Source organism: Physeter macrocephalus, unplaced genomic scaffold (genome assembly GCF_002837175.3).
Source record: "Physeter macrocephalus isolate SW-GA unplaced genomic scaffold, ASM283717v5 random_7, whole genome shotgun sequence".
Classification (NCBI taxonomy): Eukaryota; Metazoa; Chordata; class Mammalia; order Artiodactyla; family Physeteridae; genus Physeter; species Physeter macrocephalus.
Window position 1 is genome coordinate 202,632 of NW_021145293.1, and position 16,058 is coordinate 218,689.

General features: G+C 54.0%; 3 protein-coding genes across 4 annotated transcripts; 2 read left to right on the forward strand and 1 right to left on the reverse strand.

Annotated features, from left to right (window-relative positions):
• The first annotated feature begins 1,994 nt into the window (after positions 1-1,994).
• On the forward strand, positions 1,995-5,930 carry CALR (calreticulin). The gene is made up of 9 exons (XM_007103612.3): positions 1,995-2,160; positions 2,527-2,628; positions 2,814-3,017; positions 3,460-3,554; positions 3,642-3,851; positions 3,934-4,047; positions 4,131-4,274; positions 4,926-5,018; positions 5,104-5,930. The coding sequence occupies exons 1-9, from the start codon at positions 2,070-2,072 to the stop codon at positions 5,302-5,304; spliced, it is 1,254 nt and encodes a 417-aa protein (XP_007103674.1). The 5' UTR covers positions 1,995-2,069; the 3' UTR covers positions 5,305-5,930.
• Positions 5,931-7,545: 1,615 nt separating this feature from the next.
• On the forward strand, positions 7,546-13,432 carry RAD23A (RAD23 homolog A, nucleotide excision repair protein). 2 transcript variants are annotated; one of them, XM_007103614.3, is made up of 9 exons: positions 7,546-7,835; positions 9,168-9,329; positions 9,498-9,679; positions 9,819-9,874; positions 10,008-10,135; positions 10,400-10,478; positions 10,602-10,732; positions 12,409-12,573; positions 12,656-13,432. In XM_007103614.3, the coding sequence occupies exons 1-9, from the start codon at positions 7,764-7,766 to the stop codon at positions 12,767-12,769; spliced, it is 1,089 nt and encodes a 362-aa protein (XP_007103676.1). In that variant the 5' UTR covers positions 7,546-7,763; the 3' UTR covers positions 12,770-13,432. The 2 variants fall into 2 exon arrangements, with proteins under 2 accessions (XP_007103676.1, XP_007103675.1); XM_007103613.4 differs by having other exon boundaries at positions 7,591-7,835; positions 10,599-10,732.
• A 525-nt stretch (positions 13,433-13,957) lies between these two features.
• GADD45GIP1 (GADD45G interacting protein 1) lies at positions 13,958-16,058 on the reverse strand. Its single transcript, XM_007103615.4, has 2 exons — positions 15,685-16,058; positions 13,958-14,318 (listed from the first exon to the last, which is right to left on the reverse strand). The coding sequence occupies exons 1-2, from the start codon at positions 16,041-16,043 to the stop codon at positions 14,000-14,002; spliced, it is 678 nt and encodes a 225-aa protein (XP_007103677.1). The 5' UTR covers positions 16,044-16,058; the 3' UTR covers positions 13,958-13,999.

Sequence of the window (16,058 nt, forward strand, 5' to 3'; positions counted from 1 at the left end):
AATCCCAGATCTGCCATTTTTGTCCCTCAGCCAAATCACTTAATCTTTCTGTGCCTCAGTTTCCTCGCTTGGATGGAAACGATGTGAGCCAGGTTACTGTGAGAATTAAGTGAAACAGTACCCACACACATATGCAATACTTGCTGGTACTAAATTGAGTGTGGACTCTGTGTTAGGTGCTGTTCTAAGCACCTACTCATTTAGCCATCACAACTGTTATTTGAGCCTGGTAAATGGGGTTACTAATATCCCCCAATGCTGGACCTACAGTGAGGTCCTGATAAAAATTCAGAATGCACCCCTCAAAGTCTCTTCTTAGCTTCAAAGCACTTTCCCCATTTTTGCTTATTTAATTCCAGCAAGAGTCCTTCTTTCCTTGCTTTTGTCACACGTCAAGTAGGTTTTAAGCCTGTTCTGTGCCCGGTGCTGCAGGAGACACTGTGGGGTGGGGGGGGGGGAATGGTGAGGTGAACAAGACAGGCACAGTGTCTACCCTCTGGCAGGAAGCACCTAGCCCATGTGTCCCTGACACATGGTAGAAGGGAGGGAAGGCGGGGGGAAGGTCAGTGGAAGGCCTAGAGTGGTCATCCCAGACTTGGGGGGTCCTTGTGGGGGAGGACCAGGTTGGGCAATACTGGATACTGTCTTGGGGAAGGGGCAGAACCCCAACTTCTCCAAGACTCCTCATTCCTCTCTTTTCTGAGTCCCCACCACTAGAGGGGAAGCACCCCCTCCCCACCCTTTTGCCAGGATCCCCCCCTTCAGCAGTCTACTTCCACTTCCCAGGTCCAGAGCCAATCTGCTCAGAGTTTGGGAAAGCCCCAGCTCTCCTTCCTCCTTCCTGCAGCCTAGGGGCAGGGAGCTGGTGTGTCACTTTCAGTCATGTGCCTCTGGCTTCAGAAGAAGGCTCTAGTCTCAGGGGTCCTGGCCACCTCCCTTAGACCTTATCTTCCCCACCATCTGTCCCATTTTTTCCCCTCCCCAACGGAACCCCCTGCCCTCTCATCTTTAGCCGTTTAATTGCAAAAGCAGGCCGTTTGTGGGACACCACAAGGCAGTGACCCCTTTCATTTACCGGCTGAGGAGGGGATGGTGGGGGGTAAAGGACAGGCTGCAATAAGGCGAACAACCGTAGGAGACCCAGCCTACAGTCACAACTTCGAGTCGTTCAGGGCTTCCTTCCCTCTGTCCCAGACATCCCTAAAAGCTTTGAAAGCATTTCTGCCGGCCAGCAGCTGGCCGGGATCGCTCCTCTTGGCCTTTCAGGAGCTCCTGTGCCTTCAAAAAGGCTAAATGCCTTGCCCCAGCTCACACAGCAGCAGTCTGACAGGCTGCCAGGGAACTAGGGGCCGTACGGAGGAGAGAGCCGGCACTCCCCCCCGCAGCCCTGCACGGCTCTGGCGCTGGGGTGAAGTGAAGCCCCAGGGCTCGATGCCCTCTGCCCCATCCTGGCGGGGCGGGGGTGGGGGTTAAGAGACAGAGAGAGAAAGAGATGGAGAGAGAGAGGGTCGGAGTGGTGGGGTTCCCCAAATTCAGGGTAGAAAAGGCTAGGAAAACCTTGCCTACCCATCCCTGTAGAGAGGATAAGCGGACTCGATGCTGGAGCAGGGCCGTAGCTCTAAGCGGCGGCACCTGCGCTCGCGCGGATTCTTTAAACGCCTAAATCTCTAGCGCTGCTAGCGGGCGAGGGCGGGGTTGAGCCGAGGCCTGGTCACATGACCTGGCCTGAGGGGCTCGAGGCCCCCACTCCACCGGTGGGCGTCCCCCACAACGCGTGGTCGACCTTCATTGGCCAGCGGTGCGGCCAATAGAAATCGGCCATCTGGGAACCCAGCGTTCCGAGGCACAGCCTAACTTGCTGAGCCCATAAGGGCCCAATGGAAAGGCAGAGCTGTGGCCACAGACCAATGATAAGGTGGGGGAGGAGGGCCAAGAGGCCGGACCAGGTTGGTTTGAGAGGCGGCCGGGTATAAAATAACACGGCTGGCTGCACAGTCTGTCCCTACTGCAGAGCTACTGCTGGCAGAGTGACTTAAAGGGCCCGCGCGCCGCCGCCCCCTCGGCCCGCCATGCTGCTACCCGTGCTGGTGCTGCTCGGCCTTCTTGGCCTGGCCGCCGCTGAACCCGCCATTTACTTCAAGGAGCAGTTTCTGGACGGAGGTAACGGCTAGTCCCGCCTCGAGGCCGTCCTAAGGACGCGGCTGGCCCCCCAGACCATATCTGCGTGTCGCCTGTAACTACTGCTCAGAGGACCAACACAGGGGCCTTCAGGGACTAGAGCCGCAGGCGATCTTTCCTTCTGCGTCCCTGGGGAGCGGGGAGGGCGCGGCGGCCTTCCGCGGCGGGAGTTAGGGTTCGCCAGAGGATCTTTTAAGCCACCAGAGATGTCAAACTAGAGGTTGGGGTGGGGACAGTCGGGGGGAGGGGGAATCTCCTTCCTTGCCCCCAGCAATTTGTAGCTCCTGGTAGATGTTTGGTGAGGGGTGATCAGCACCGCTACGCTGACCTGCCCCTTTGGTCCCCTAGACGGGTGGACCGAGCGCTGGATCGAATCCAAACACAAACCGGATTTTGGCAAATTCGTTCTCAGTTCCGGCAAGTTCTACGGTGACCAGGAGAAGGATAAAGGTAAGAGCCTAGGGGTGGGTGCTCAGATCGAGGAGGACTTCCTGGAGGAAGCCCTAGTCACCACACAGTTTGGGTATCCCTAGAAGTAGAACAGGTGGAGGAAGGGGGAGTCGTCTGTATTTCCCATCCTAAGGGTCTCCCGGGGGTTGTTGCTGATCCGTGATCTGACTACCGTTTCTTGCTAGGGCTGCAGACAAGCCAGGATGCCCGGTTTTACGCTCTGTCGGCCAGATTCGAGCCCTTCTCCAATAAGGGTCATACACTGGTGGTGCAGTTCACCGTGAAACACGAACAGAACATCGACTGTGGGGGCGGCTACGTGAAGCTATTTCCAGATGGTCTGGACCAGACAGACATGCATGGAGACTCTGAATACAACATCATGTTTGGTGAGCGGGCCCCACCCTGATGCTGATCTCTGATTAGTTAGAGGGAGTTTGAAACCCCATGAGTTCTTTATAGCCCATGAAAAGTGGTCTTAAGATCATAGAAAACACTTAAATGCTTAGACGTTTCTTTGGAGGGGAAGCTGAGAGAATAGTTAGTTAGTAGCAACTTTCTGCATTGTTATCGTTGATTTAAGACTGCTAATTCGTGCGATTTTATAAGGTAGGCATTTCCTAATTCTGCAAGTAAAGATACTGACTTCTAGAGCACTGATTTTTTTTTTCTTTAAATCCCCAATCACGGTCCCTTAGAGATATCTGAATTTCGTCTTTTCACCTTGACAGACCTGAGTTTAAGAACTAAGTTTTCTTTTTGTAAATGGGTGGGATGGGGTTCATAATGGTGGACAATCTCTACCTCTGACCGGATCTGCTTCTCATAAAGGCCCGGACATCTGTGGCCCTGGCACCAAGAAGGTTCATGTCATCTTCAACTACAAGGGCAAGAACGTGCTGATCAACAAGGACATCCGTTGCAAGGTGTGCTCTGGGGGTGGTGACAAATGGCTGTAAGGGAAGGCTCAGGCCAGCCTGGTGGGCGGGGCACTGATCTCCCACTCTCTTCAGGATGATGAATTCACACACCTGTACACGCTGATTGTGCGGCCTGATAATACCTACGAGGTAAAGATTGACAACAGCCAGGTGGAGTCAGGCTCCTTGGAGGACGATTGGGATTTCTTGCCTCCCAAGAAGATAAAGGATCCTGATGCTGCAAAGCCTGAAGACTGGGACGAGCGAGCCAAGGTTGATGACCCTACGGACTCCAAGCCTGAGGTTGGTTCTTGGGCAGGGGCTCCCCACCATGGAGGGTGTGGAGGACAACTGGGCCAACTCTGACCTCCTAATGTACCTTCAGGACTGGGACAAGCCTGAGCACATTCCTGACCCCGATGCTAAGAAGCCCGAGGACTGGGATGAAGAAATGGACGGAGAGTGGGAACCACCAGTGATTCAGAACCCAGAGTACAAGGTGAGCCTGGGGCTCTGAGCAGGGCGGTGCACAGTGGGGAACGCACTGATCTTCACTCACCCACCAGTTCACTTCTTCTGCAGGGTGAGTGGAAGCCCCGGCAGATTGACAACCCAGATTACAAGGGCATTTGGATCCACCCAGAAATCGACAACCCTGAGTATTCCCCTGATAGCAACATCTACGCCTATGAAAACTTTGCTGTACTGGGCTTGGATCTATGGCAGGTGAGACATGGAGGGAAGAGAAGCATCCCAGGACCTCAGGTGCTCAGGGTCAACCCAGGAGGAAAGGGACAAAGGAGGTCTGACACCAAAATGGTGCTTTTTTTTTTTTTTTTTTTTTTTAAAGAAATTCCTGGTTTGTCTTTATGTTATTCTTACAGCACCCACTTTGAAGTTGTACTTACTAACTTCTTGGTACTTTTTCAAGTACCTACGGGAACCAACTCATTTAATTGCCCCCAACAACCTTAGAAGGTGGTTAGATAATCCCATTAGAAAATTAGGTTCACAGGGACTGAATTTTTGTCTGTTCTGTTCACTGATGTACCTTCTGCACCTAGAATGGTGCCTGGCACGTAGTAAGTACTAGAGAAATATTTAAAGAAGGGAGATGAAGAAACTGAGGTTTCTTTTTACAGATGAAGAAACTGAGGTGCAGAGAGGTGAAGTCACCAGCCCGAGGTCATGTAGGCAGGAAATGGCAGAGCTGGGGTTGGAACCCAGGCAGCCTGTTTTTTAACTGCAACATTAAACTGTAGCGTTGTGTAGTGGTTATGGGAATATGGGCAGGAGACCTTTTCGAGGCCAAGGCCAACAGGTATATCCCGTCTGACCATCCTTCCAACCACCCCTCTACTCCCTGGCCCCATACAGGTCAAGTCTGGCACCATCTTTGACAACTTCCTCATCACCGACGATGAAGCATATGCTGAGGAGTTTGGCAACGAGACATGGGGTGTTACGAAGGTGTGACCAGGGTCCAGTCTTGGGCTTGGGGGTGGGCAGGGCTGGCAAGGGAGTCCAGGCCCTGAGGTGTGTGGTTTGCACACAGGCAGCAGAAAAACAAATGAAGGACAAGCAAGACGAAGAGCAGAGGCTAAAGGAGGAGGAGGAGGAGAAGAAGCGCAAGGAAGAGGAGGAGGCAGACAAGGAAGAGGAGGAGGACAAGGATGAGGATGAGGAGGAGGAGGAGGAGAAAGAGGAAGAGGAGGAGGAAGATGCTGCCGCTGGCCAGGCCAAGGATGAGCTGTAGGGGCCACACCGCCGCCTCCAGGGCTGGACTGAGGCCTGCGTGCTCCTGCCGCAGAGCCGGCCGCGCCAAATAATGTCTCTATGAGACTGGAGAACTTTCTTTTTTTTCCAGGTGGGTTCCAATTTGGGGTGGATTTTGTTTTTGTTCTCCCACTCCCTTTTTTTTAAGTTGTTTTTTTGTTTTTTTTTTTTTCGTTTTTTTTTTTTTTTTAGCTGGTGTTTTTTGTCTCTGATTCTCCTTCAGCCCTCACCCCTGGCCTTCATCTTTCTTGATTTGACATCTTTGCTTTCTGCTGTCCCCTTATCTCCCCAGATCCCTTAGTTCCCCTCCAACTTGGGGACTCAGGGTGGGGTGTGGCGTGGAGGAGAAGCCCCAGGCCCAAGATTCCATCTGCTCTCCTTCCTGGATCCCACAGGGGGGTTAGGAGAAGAGGGTGGCATCACCAGTCCCCCAGCACTGAGAAAGAATGGGGCTCCTAAGCCCTGAGCTCTGACCTCCCTCTCTCCTTTCTCCCCTGCCCCCAGGACTGGGCCAGTTCCGAGTGGGGCAGCGGGTTCTAGCTCGGCTCATACTGAGAATGTAAGAACTACAAATGAAATTTCTATTAAATTAAGTTTTGTGTCTTCCTCCTGTGTTTCCTTTTGGGGTAGCTGACTCTTAAGTGAGGCTCATTTTGCAGCCACTACAAGTGTTGGTTGAATGTCCCATAAGGTTCCAGGGGCCCTTGTTTATCCCCAGAACCCCAAACAGGTGGGAAAGAGTAACTATTCTAAGTGCCATTACAAATACTCCACTTATTAACTCATTGAGTCGTTGCATCAAACTGGTGAGTTTTGGTTCTAGTACCAGTTCTGTTTGATGAGGAGACTGAGGTTTAGTAAGAGGTGGGGTTTGAACCCACACCTTAGCCACCAACTTGTACCAACCGTTTTACACTGCGCCGCATATGTACGTCTTACCTATTAAGGAGCAAGACTACGCAGAGCTATTGGACGGTTTTAAACACATTTTCTTAATATTAGCCAGTGTCAAAAGCTATTAATTCTCTTTATAGCCAAGGAAATAGCTTCAGAAATGGTATCCAGCTTGTCCAGTGGTCTTCAGTGGCCAAATCAGGATTTGAACCTTTTGAAGGGAAAGAGGTGGCACCAAGGGATGGTGCAAAAGTGGCAGAGGAGAGGGTGGGCCCCTAAGGTTGGCCTAGGCCCACCTCTGTTGGGGTCCTCAGGGCTGCCACTTATGTCCAGTGGGTGGTTGGGAACCGATGTCCCTTGTTGTCAGAGGTAAGAATTCCTCAGCCAAGTCTGGCCTATTCTTGTGGAAGCTTCTTAGCTCAGGGCATGCAGTGAAGGGAGAAGCAGCAGGACCTGGTAACAGTTGGGTAATGAGTGAGGTGGCAGGCGACTGCCTGGTGTCCTACTTGGATGGGAATGTTGAGAAGAGCAGGTTAGGCAGGTAATGGTCAGTTCAGGATTGTGGGGGAGAGTCCACCCACTAACTGGAAGATAAGACCATCACCTTCATCCTGTCTACCAAAGCACCCTCTTCAGCTTTAGCCAACCAACTCTTCGATTCCTTGTTCCTTGGATAGGCCTCCTTTGAGCTTCCTGTGTCCTGTGGCCTAGTGCCACCCTTTTGGGAAGCCTCCAGGATTGGCATATCCAGGGAAAGTTTAAGGAGATAATTTTGTATTCAGTGTAGGGAAGCCTTGAAAGTTACATCTTCCCTAAAAACTTTGGGGTCAGACTGGGGGTAGCTGGGTGAACAAAGTGATCACGGAAGGAGCAGCAGAGAGGCGGGGTCCACCCAGGAGCTAGAACTGTTAGATTCATTCCAAAAATCCAGCTCTTCCCTCAGGAATGGATGGGGCCCCCAAATGGCCTCGTGTCCCCAGTTCCTTGGCCAAACGTGTTTACAGAGTTTTCGTTAAATTGTTGGTGACCTTTCAAGTATCCTTTGTAGTTCTTTCAGGGCTTGACAGGCTTCCTGTCAGGGTAGCCAGACCAGAATAAAACTCATTTGGAACGAGCAAAAAAACACGAACATTTTATGGAAGAAATAAAAGTATAACAAGTACATGAAGAGTTTGTTCAACGTCAACAAATAAATGAAACTCGTAGGCTTGAAACTGGGGACGTCGGAGCCATTTTGTGGCCGCATGACGTCACCGCTAACGGGCATGGCGTCACTCGCAGGAAGCCACGTGACGGTTGAGCGAGAAGCCCCCCCCACCCCCGGAGCAGAGTTTAGTCTGCGCATGCCTGGCTCGAGGCCGCTCTCCTGTGCATGCTCACGAAGGCAAAGGGGGCGCGCTCAGGACACGTGCTGCGGTGGTCGGCGCGCGCACCGCCTGCCCCGGAAGCGGTCGGCTTACGGCGCGGCTGGGCGCTAAGATGGCGGCGGCGTGAGTTGCATGTCGTGTGAGGATCCCGGGGCCGCCGCGTCGCTCTGGCCCCACCATGGCCGTCACGATCACGCTCAAAACGCTGCAGCAGCAGACCTTCAAGATCCGCATGGAGCCTGATGAGACGGTGCGAGCCAGGCCGGAGCCCGGGAGCGGGAGCGACGGGTGCCGGGGATGGGGTGGGGGCGGGGAGGCCGGGATCCTGACAAGAGAGGCGGGGAAGACGGCGCGGGGCCGGGCCGTGCCCATTCTCCCAACGGGCCTGACTTTCCCAGATACCCTGATGGTCCCCGGCTCAGCCCCTGGTGGCTCGGGCGGAGCTCTTGGATCTCTCTCCAGGCGAGGCTCCACCCCCGGGGCGCCCGCCAGGCCCCGGGTCCAATGTCAGTGTCTTCGCGGGGCGCGGGAGCCGCGGGCTCAGATACCCGGCCGGCCTGCTCTGGGATGGGTCCTTCGAGTTCCCAGCTTTGTAGGCTTCTCCTCGGGACGCTGTTGGCCGAATCTGGGAGTAGTGACCAGGAGATGCCGGGTGATGACAGCAACGACGATAATAATAAACGGTCTTGAGTTTCAGTGGTCCGTGTTTGTTCTTCACCTGTCGCTGAGCGTTTTTATGTTATCTTATAAATCTGCGAAGTAGGCTTGTCATTTGGGGACTCGGAGTCTCCCCACTTTACAAATGCGGAAACTTGGATTAAAGAACTTTGGTATAGTTGCATATGCACAAAGCAAGTCATGGCAGAGCGGTTTCAATTCGGAATTGCCTCAAGTGAGAGCCCACGGTCTCAACATGATGCTGTCCTTTTAGCTGAAAAGAGACTTAAGACCTAACAAACATATGTACTTGGCACTTTTTGCACAATTTCCCCCACGAGGGAGACATTGAAGTTCACTTTTTGTAGAAAAGGAAACAGACTCAGAGTTTTTGACCAGCCTAACTTTTTGATTTGGGGCAAGTTGGTTAATCTCTCTGTACTTCTGTTTTTTTCAAATATAAAAGGCTAATGGTAACTGTTTCACTCAGTTATTATGAGGCTTTAAACTTGTGACCCGTGTACGTTTACAATAGCGGTGTCAACTTAGGATTCTCTTAGTAAAGATCACTCTCAGCAGCATGGAGTGAGGAATAGTCATATCTCCCGTTTATTTTGATTTGCGTTTCATCATGTTTACATCATCTGAAATACGTGTTTTTTCTTCTCCCAAATAAATGTCATCTCTATGAGAACAGGGACTTGTGTTGAATTTTGTTCTCTGCTGTATCGTCAGTGTCTAAAACTGCACCTGGCACATATCAAGTGTTCAGCAAATATTCTGTTTAATGGTGGAATGGTCTAGTATGCTTGATTATGAAGCTTAGCTTCTCAGCCATCAGGGCTTGCAGCCTCCCCCCTGCCCCCAAACTAGAAGGGAAGAGAGAATCTCGGGGTTTGCAGTGACTGTCTACCCCTTCCTCCAGGTGAAGGTTCTGAAGGAGAAGATAGAAGCTGAGAAGGGTCGTGATGCTTTCCCCGTGGCTGGACAGAAACTCATCTATGCTGGCAAGATCCTGAGCGATGATGTCCCCATCAAGGACTATCACATCGATGAGAAGAACTTTGTGGTCGTCATGGTGACCAAGGTGGGTGATGTATGCTGGTTGGGAGGGTGGGTGGATTAGCTGGGGAGCTGGCAAAGAGCATGTGTGCACAAGAGAGATTAGCCATGAACAGGGTGGGGCTGAGATGTGGAAGGATGTTGGGGCTAGATAGAGTTACTGATGCCTGCTCCCTTTTTCTGGGTGTCACAGGCCAAAACTAGCCCAGGCACCTCAGTACCCCCAGAGGCTTCACCCACCGCTGCCCCGGAGTCTTCCACATCCTTCCCATCGGCCCCTGCCTCAGGCATGTCCAATCCCCCACCTACCGCCAGAGAGGACAAGAGCCCATCGGAGGAATCAGCCCCCACGACGTCCCCGGAGTCTGTGTCCGGGTAAGACAGGGATCAGCAGCCCCAGATTGGGCCCTGTCTTTCCGGCACATTTCAGCGCCCACATTCGTGGTTCCACACACCTTGGGGGAGGGCAAGCCACCAGAAGCCAGGGTCCGATTTCTCTCTCTTGAATTTGCAGCTCTGTTCCCTCTTCAGGTAGCAGCGGGCGAGAGGAAGACGCGGCCTCCACGCTAGGTGGGTGGGTGGTCCCCAGAGCGAAAATGACTGGGTGCCCCAGCCATCAGCTGGGCCTTGTGGGGGTGTGGGAAGGCCTGGGAGCTGTCCTTCCCTCTCCTTGGTGACCCGCCTTTTGCCGCTCCTTCCACAGTGACTGGCTCTGAGTACGAGACGATGCTGACGGAGATCATGTCCATGGGCTACGAGCGGGAGCGGGTCGTGGCTGCCCTGAGGGCCAGCTACAACAATCCCCACCGGGCCGTGGAGTATCTACTCACGGTGAGGTGGGGCTGCTGCCGCCTGGGGAGTCCTCACGGGAGCATGCAGGCTTCGGTGCCCTGATGGCTGGTCAAAATCTGCCCCCAAAAGCCTTTGGGTTATGGTTCTAGCCAGGAAAGACCTCCTGCAGGAGCCTGGACATGAGCGATGGGGTGGACCTGTGGAGGGCAGAGCAGAGGCTTCACGTGTCTCCCGCCAGGGCTGAGTATGCAGGAAGGAGGCAGTGGGCAGTCTGTGCTTTGAACTAAATAGGACCCCTGACAGGGAATTCCTGGGAGCCCCGAGCCGGAACACGGTTCTGTCCAGGAGAGCCAAGTACCCGAGCAGCCGGCCACAGAAGCAGGTGAGTGGTTTGGGAGGTGTGCATGTGGGGTGTCTGCTGTCAAGGCACCTGACTCATCCCACCCCCCCATACTTCAGGGAGCCCAGGGTGGTATCTGACCGCACCCTTTCCTCCTGCCAGCAGGAGAGAACCCCTTGGAATTCCTGCGGGATCAGCCCCAGTTCCAGAACATGCGGCAGGTGATTCAGCAGAACCCGGCGCTGCTGCCAGCCCTGCTTCAGCAGCTGGGCCAGGAAAACCCCCAGCTTTTACAGGTACAGGCCTGGGGGCAGAGGGAGTCAGTGTAGGTACCATCTCCCTTCTCCTGTGGGCGCCACAGCCCCAGAGAGTGAGCCTGGCCCAGCGTGGTACGTAGGCATCTCTGCGCTTGGAAAACAGGACTAACGACAGCCTTCTGCCTTTCTGTGCGACCTCATGACCTACGTGGTTTCATGTAACGCTCTCAACCACTCTATAAGGTGTGGGTGCTACTGTCATCTCCACTCCATGGAGGAAGATGTCAGAGGCTTGGAGCAGCCTGGGAACTGGTGGAGTGTGTGTCTGCCTCCAGTCTCTGGATCCTGTGCTCTGGCTCCACTCCGCGTTTAGCTGTTGCTTCCTGAATGTCCGTAGGGTTGTATGGCAGCACCCAGGACTGCTGTGCCCTAGTTGGTTTTGGGACCATCGTGCTCAGCAGGGCTCCATCCTGTCCTTGAAGGTTCCTAGGCAGAGGGGCAGTGGCCCCTGGGTGTGACAGGGTCTTCTGGGTCCTCTGTGAAAGCCTGCCTCTCCTGGTTCAGGCATCTGCTGCTTCTACCCCCGACTTTTCAGTCTCCTGTGCTGACTCCTGCTCACCTCCAGATGTTGGAGGGCCAGGGCTGCGCATCTCCATTTATCTGCAGTCGATCCTGGGGCTTTCAGTCTGTGGTGACCCTTAAATCCATGTGACCAGTCTGGACCCTCTAGATGCCATGCTCTCCCGTGACTGACTTGATACCTCCATGAAAATGCTTTGTAGATATCCCAAGACCAGAACAGATCCTCCCAGCCCTCCCTAACCCCGCAAGGACCAACCTGGGGTTGCTTGAGCCCCAGGCACTGGGGGCCTACTGGGGTTGTCTCTCACCTGTCCTCTTTGCTCTACTTCCAGAACATCTCACTCAGCCCAGCCCTGCACTCCACCTCTGTGGCTGCCACCTCATCTTCTCCCAGGTCCCCTGGCAGCCACCACCCAGTTCTCTGCATCTGCACAGCCCCAAGGTCCATTCTCCACTAGGAGCCAGATTCCTGAAAAAGCACTTTTTCCTTTGATGTGTAAATTTTCAGATGTACATAAAAATAGAGAGGGGCATATTAGAACCCCCAGATACACAACACCCAGATGAGTTAATCTTTTTAAAAGGTACACAGATATCTTTCCCTATTTAATCCTCACCACCGAGGTGTCCCATGGCACTAGAAGAAAGCATATCTGGTCCCTGCTTCTCTGATCTGATCTTCTGCTTCCTCCTTCCCTTCCTTGTTTACTGTTTTGCCACATGGATCTTTTGCTTTTGCAAGTTTCCAAATGAACCCCATCCCTGGGCCTTTGCACTTGATGTTTGCTCTACATGGAGGGAAACTTCCTTCCCCATCCCGTAGTTCACAGGGCCCTCCCTCCTGGCCTAAAGTGTCTTTCCCAGCCCAAGATCTACACTAATGTATGTCACACCCAGTATTTACATTGTAAGTAGCTGTCAGCTTGCTTGCTTGTTTACGGCCTGTCTCTCCACCCTGGAACATCAGCTCCTCTAGGACAGGGCCCATGTCCACCGTGTGGCTGTTTGGCCAGAATAGACACCCTCTAAATATCTGCTGAGCGAATGAAAGAAAAAGCAAGGGCTGTGACAGGGAACTGGGGAAGTGGGGGACAAGGGCTGTGGGTCACCATCACTTTCTCTGTCTCCCACAGCAAATCAGCCGGCACCAGGAGCAGTTCATCCAGATGTTGAACGAGCCCCCTGGGGAGCTGGCAGACATCTCGGACGTGGAGGGTGAGGTGGGCGCAATAGGCGAGGAGGCCCCACAGATGAACTACATCCAGGTGACACCGCAGGAAAAAGAGGCTATAGAGAGGGTAAGAGATCTGGCTGAGAGGGGTGACCTCATGGGTGGGCAGGGCCCCTACCTCTTGCTCATACCTGCCCATCTTCCCGCAGTTGAAGGCCCTGGGCTTCCCAGAGAGCCTGGTGATCCAGGCCTACTTCGCTTGTGAAAAAAACGAGAACTTGGCTGCCAACTTCCTCCTGAGTCAGAACTTTGATGACGAGTGATGCCGGGAGGCCAGGCCGCCCACCGCTCCCTCCTCCCCACCCCCAACTCCACAAAAGTTTTATAAAAGAAAAAAATATATATATATTCATGTTTATTTAAGAAGTGGAAAAAAAAATCAAAAACTAATAAAAACCAAAACACTCCACCCCAACTTCCCACTCTCCTAAAGTGGCCCCGCATTCCCATCTTGGCCTGAGAAGACCTGGGCCAGACAGCTGTCCTCCCATCCCCCACCCGAGCCCAGCCTGCTCCAAGGAGCTGGCAGGACTGGAGGTGACAGATGGGCCCCTCTTGGCCTCTGTCCCAGCTCCCTGCAGCCAGATGGAGAGGCGGCTGCTTGCTTCCCCATCCCCCAAAGAGCCCCTGAGAGCTCCCCCGCCCTCTTGCAGGGTGAGGGGAAGCTGGAGCTCCAAACTTGGATTCTCCATTGGAGTGGCCCAAATCTTGCCATCTGGGGTGAGCACTCAGAGGCCCAGGACCCCTCCATGGTCTGGCCTTGGCCTCCATCCTGCATCCTTTTGCTGGGGAGGAGGAGGTCTGGTTTGTCTTGCCTGGGGAAGGGGAAACATCAGAGTCATTCTGGAGGTCAAGGCCACCCCCCACCCCAGAACAGAACCGTGTCTCTGATAAAGGTTTTGAAGTGAATAAAGTTTTAAAAGCCAGTCCTGTGGTTTGTGCCTGCTGGGGCTTCCCACTCCAGCTTGTATGGGTCCGGGGCTAGTTGGGCACAGGAGATGCGGGAATGCCATGAAGGGGCAGAGGGGTCTGTCAGCCTCTGCAGATTGTGGCTCCCAGTGTCTCCACTCCCCCTCCCCCAAGCTGTCTCACTCCCAGGCCATGGGCCCCAGCCCCGGCTCAGCCTTGGAAGGGCTGCTTCTCCCTGCCCCCCACCATCATCACCACAGTCTGTTTTGGCTACACTTCCCCCCTGGTAATTGGCTAATTACTGGAGATTAATGTTGGTAAACAGAAGCCTTCTTCTCCTCTGCCATCTGCTCCTCCATTATTTCCCCATTGCATCCCCCTTTCACTCCCCCTGAAGCCCCAGAGTTAGTCGGCATGGCCTAGAGTCCCTAAGTGAGCAGAGTCAGGGAAGGGTGGGGATTCCCTGGCTCCAGGTGCTGGGGAAAGAACCAGGGTGCCCAGGGAGGGGTGTGATAAGAGAAGGATGCAGAGCTCTTCAGGGGTGGGGCTATCAGGCAGCAGGTTTTATTGGGAAAGAACACAACTCAGGAGCTGGGTGTTGCAGAGTCTGCTGGGTCCTGAGCTGCAGCAGCAGCCATCGCAGCAGCTCGTGCCTCCTTCTTCTTTCTTTGTTTCTCCTCTTTGAGGCGCTTGCGATGCTGCTTCTCCAAGTCCTGCAGCAGCTCCTGGAAGCGGGCACTCCTCGGGTCCACGTGGTATCCCAGGCGCTCCTGGGCCTCAGCCTGCAGCCGAGCCCTCCGCTCCTTGTCTGCTTGCTCCTTCTCCCTGCGCTCCTGCTGCTGCCGCTGCCAGTTCTCAATCATCTGTGGCATCTTGGCCATGCGCTCTTCAATGAGCTGCTCCCTGCAGGGGAGAGAGAGTGGTCAGTGAGGGCAGCCAGAGCAGTACCCATCCACCCACACCCCACCCCCAAGCCCTTGCCCACATCCTGCCTCTCCCAACTCCCCCACATCTCAAGATGAAAGACTGGGAAGACTTATGGTGGCCATGAAAACTGTGAAGAAAAATTCTTGACAAGCGAAGAGAGGCGGGAGAGAGAAACCAACATGTGTAGTCTTGAGCATGAGAGAACCAAGCCCCAGTAATTCCTGGGAGCAGGCCCCAAGTCAACGCAACGTTTCCCTGAGCTGTCTACTGAATGTCGCGTGTTATGCTGCATGTTATGCCAGCTATTCCCACGGCTCACTCCTCCATCCTACAGACATCACTGAGCAACCACTGTATGCCAGGCCTACTTCGAGGCACAGAAGTGAAGGCAAGAAATGGATTGGACCTTTTCCTCCAATCCTGTGAGTTTGTAGGTGTGAGTCACTGTCCCATTTTAAGAATTAGAAACATGAAGCTGAAAGCCCCATGGCAGGGTTAGCCAGCTGGGATAACTGGGGTTATCAGAGAGGTGTTCACATCCTAACTCCACCGTTCACTGCCTAAGTGACTGGACAAGTGACTTCACCTTCCTAGGCCTCAGTGTCCTATCTCTAAAATAAGGGTGGTTCCCTCTTCCTCTTGGAGCTGCTGTGAGGACAAGAACAACAAACACCAGGAACACACCTGCCTGCCTTTGGCTGCCCCCTCCTTTCAGTTAAGTGGCACAATCAATGTCCCTGGTCTTGTCTCCATTCTACTCCAAATCCTTCAGACCTGCCTCCAAGCCTGACCTCTGCCCTTGATTCCATGCTCCATCACCTCCCACTCTTCCCCAGCTACACTAATGTCCAGGCTGTTCCTTAAAGCACATTCCTACCTCAGGGCTTTTGCACCAGCTGTTGCCGCTACTGAGAACGCTCTGCCTACGATCTTCCCATGACTACCACTGATCATTCAGGTTTCTGCTTAAACATTTAAACGTCAAATTCTCAGAAAGGCCTGAGGCTTACCAAGCCGAAGTCCCCCTCAGGCATGCATTCTCCACCCAATTTTATTTTCCTAATGGCTCTCTGTTGCCACCTGAAATTATCTTTGTTTTGTTCCCTGCTGTGTCGTCAGCAGGGTGGGCAAGGCCTTGCGCACAGTAGGCACTCAGTAAAGATTTGTTGATGAATGACTAAATGAACTGTTATTCAGAAGTCTGTTTTGTATCTAGGTGAGGATTCACGTAAATACCGCATGCAAACCCCGCGATAAAATGCCCGATGGACTAAGTACTGCTGTTGGGACACAGTTCACCCACGGCCCGCAGCCCCGCGCCTGACCGACCGCACGCACGCACCTGGCTTGTAGCTTCTGCTCCTCGGCCAGCTGCTGAACCCGCAGCGACTCCTGCATGGCCGCCAGGCTTGGGTACCATTCGCGCTCCTCAGCCTCTAGCTCGTGTAGCTGTTTCCGCGAAGGCCACAGAGAACCGGCGGCCACACCGGAGGCGGCGCCATGCCGCCCGAACTGCTTAGCTGCGTAGCGCGGCCCCAGCTGCCAGGGCGGGGTCAGTGGGTCATCCGGGTCGGGCCACCAGGGCCCCGTTGAGCGGCGCGGGGGCGGAGGCGCTCGGTAGCCGCGGGAGCCCGGGCCTAGGGTCGTCGCCAACCCGAGCAGGCTGCGCGCCTGCCATACGGGCGCAGCCATATTGGCCATACGGGGTCCTCGCGA

Bases quoted from the DNA above. Each gene is read 5' to 3' on its own strand.
- CALR (XM_007103612.3), top strand. From the start codon at position 2,070: ATGCTGCTACCCGTGCTGGTGCTGCTCGGCCTTCTTGGCCTGGCCGCC. The intron at 2,629-2,813 runs GTAAGAGCCTAG...GTTTCTTGCTAG, and splicing joins TGACCAGGAGAAGGATAAAG to GGCTGCAGACAAGCCAGGAT. The intron at 4,048-4,130 runs GTGAGCCTGGGG...CTTCTTCTGCAG, and splicing joins TTCAGAACCCAGAGTACAAG to GGTGAGTGGAAGCCCCGGCA.
- RAD23A (XM_007103613.4), top strand. From the start codon at position 7,764: ATGGCCGTCACGATCACGCTCAAAACGCTGCAGCAGCAGACCTTCAAG. The intron at 9,680-9,818 runs GTAAGACAGGGA...TTGAATTTGCAG, and splicing joins TCCCCGGAGTCTGTGTCCGG to CTCTGTTCCCTCTTCAGGTA. The intron at 9,875-10,007 runs GTGGGTGGGTGG...CTCCTTCCACAG, and splicing joins AGACGCGGCCTCCACGCTAG to TGACTGGCTCTGAGTACGAG.
- GADD45GIP1 (XM_007103615.4), bottom strand. From the start codon at position 16,043: ATGGCCAATATGGCTGCGCCCGTATGGCAGGCGCGCAGCCTGCTCGGG. The intron at 14,319-15,684 runs GTGCGTGCGTGC...TCTCCCCTGCAG, and splicing joins GAGCAGAAGCTACAAGCCAG to GGAGCAGCTCATTGAAGAGC.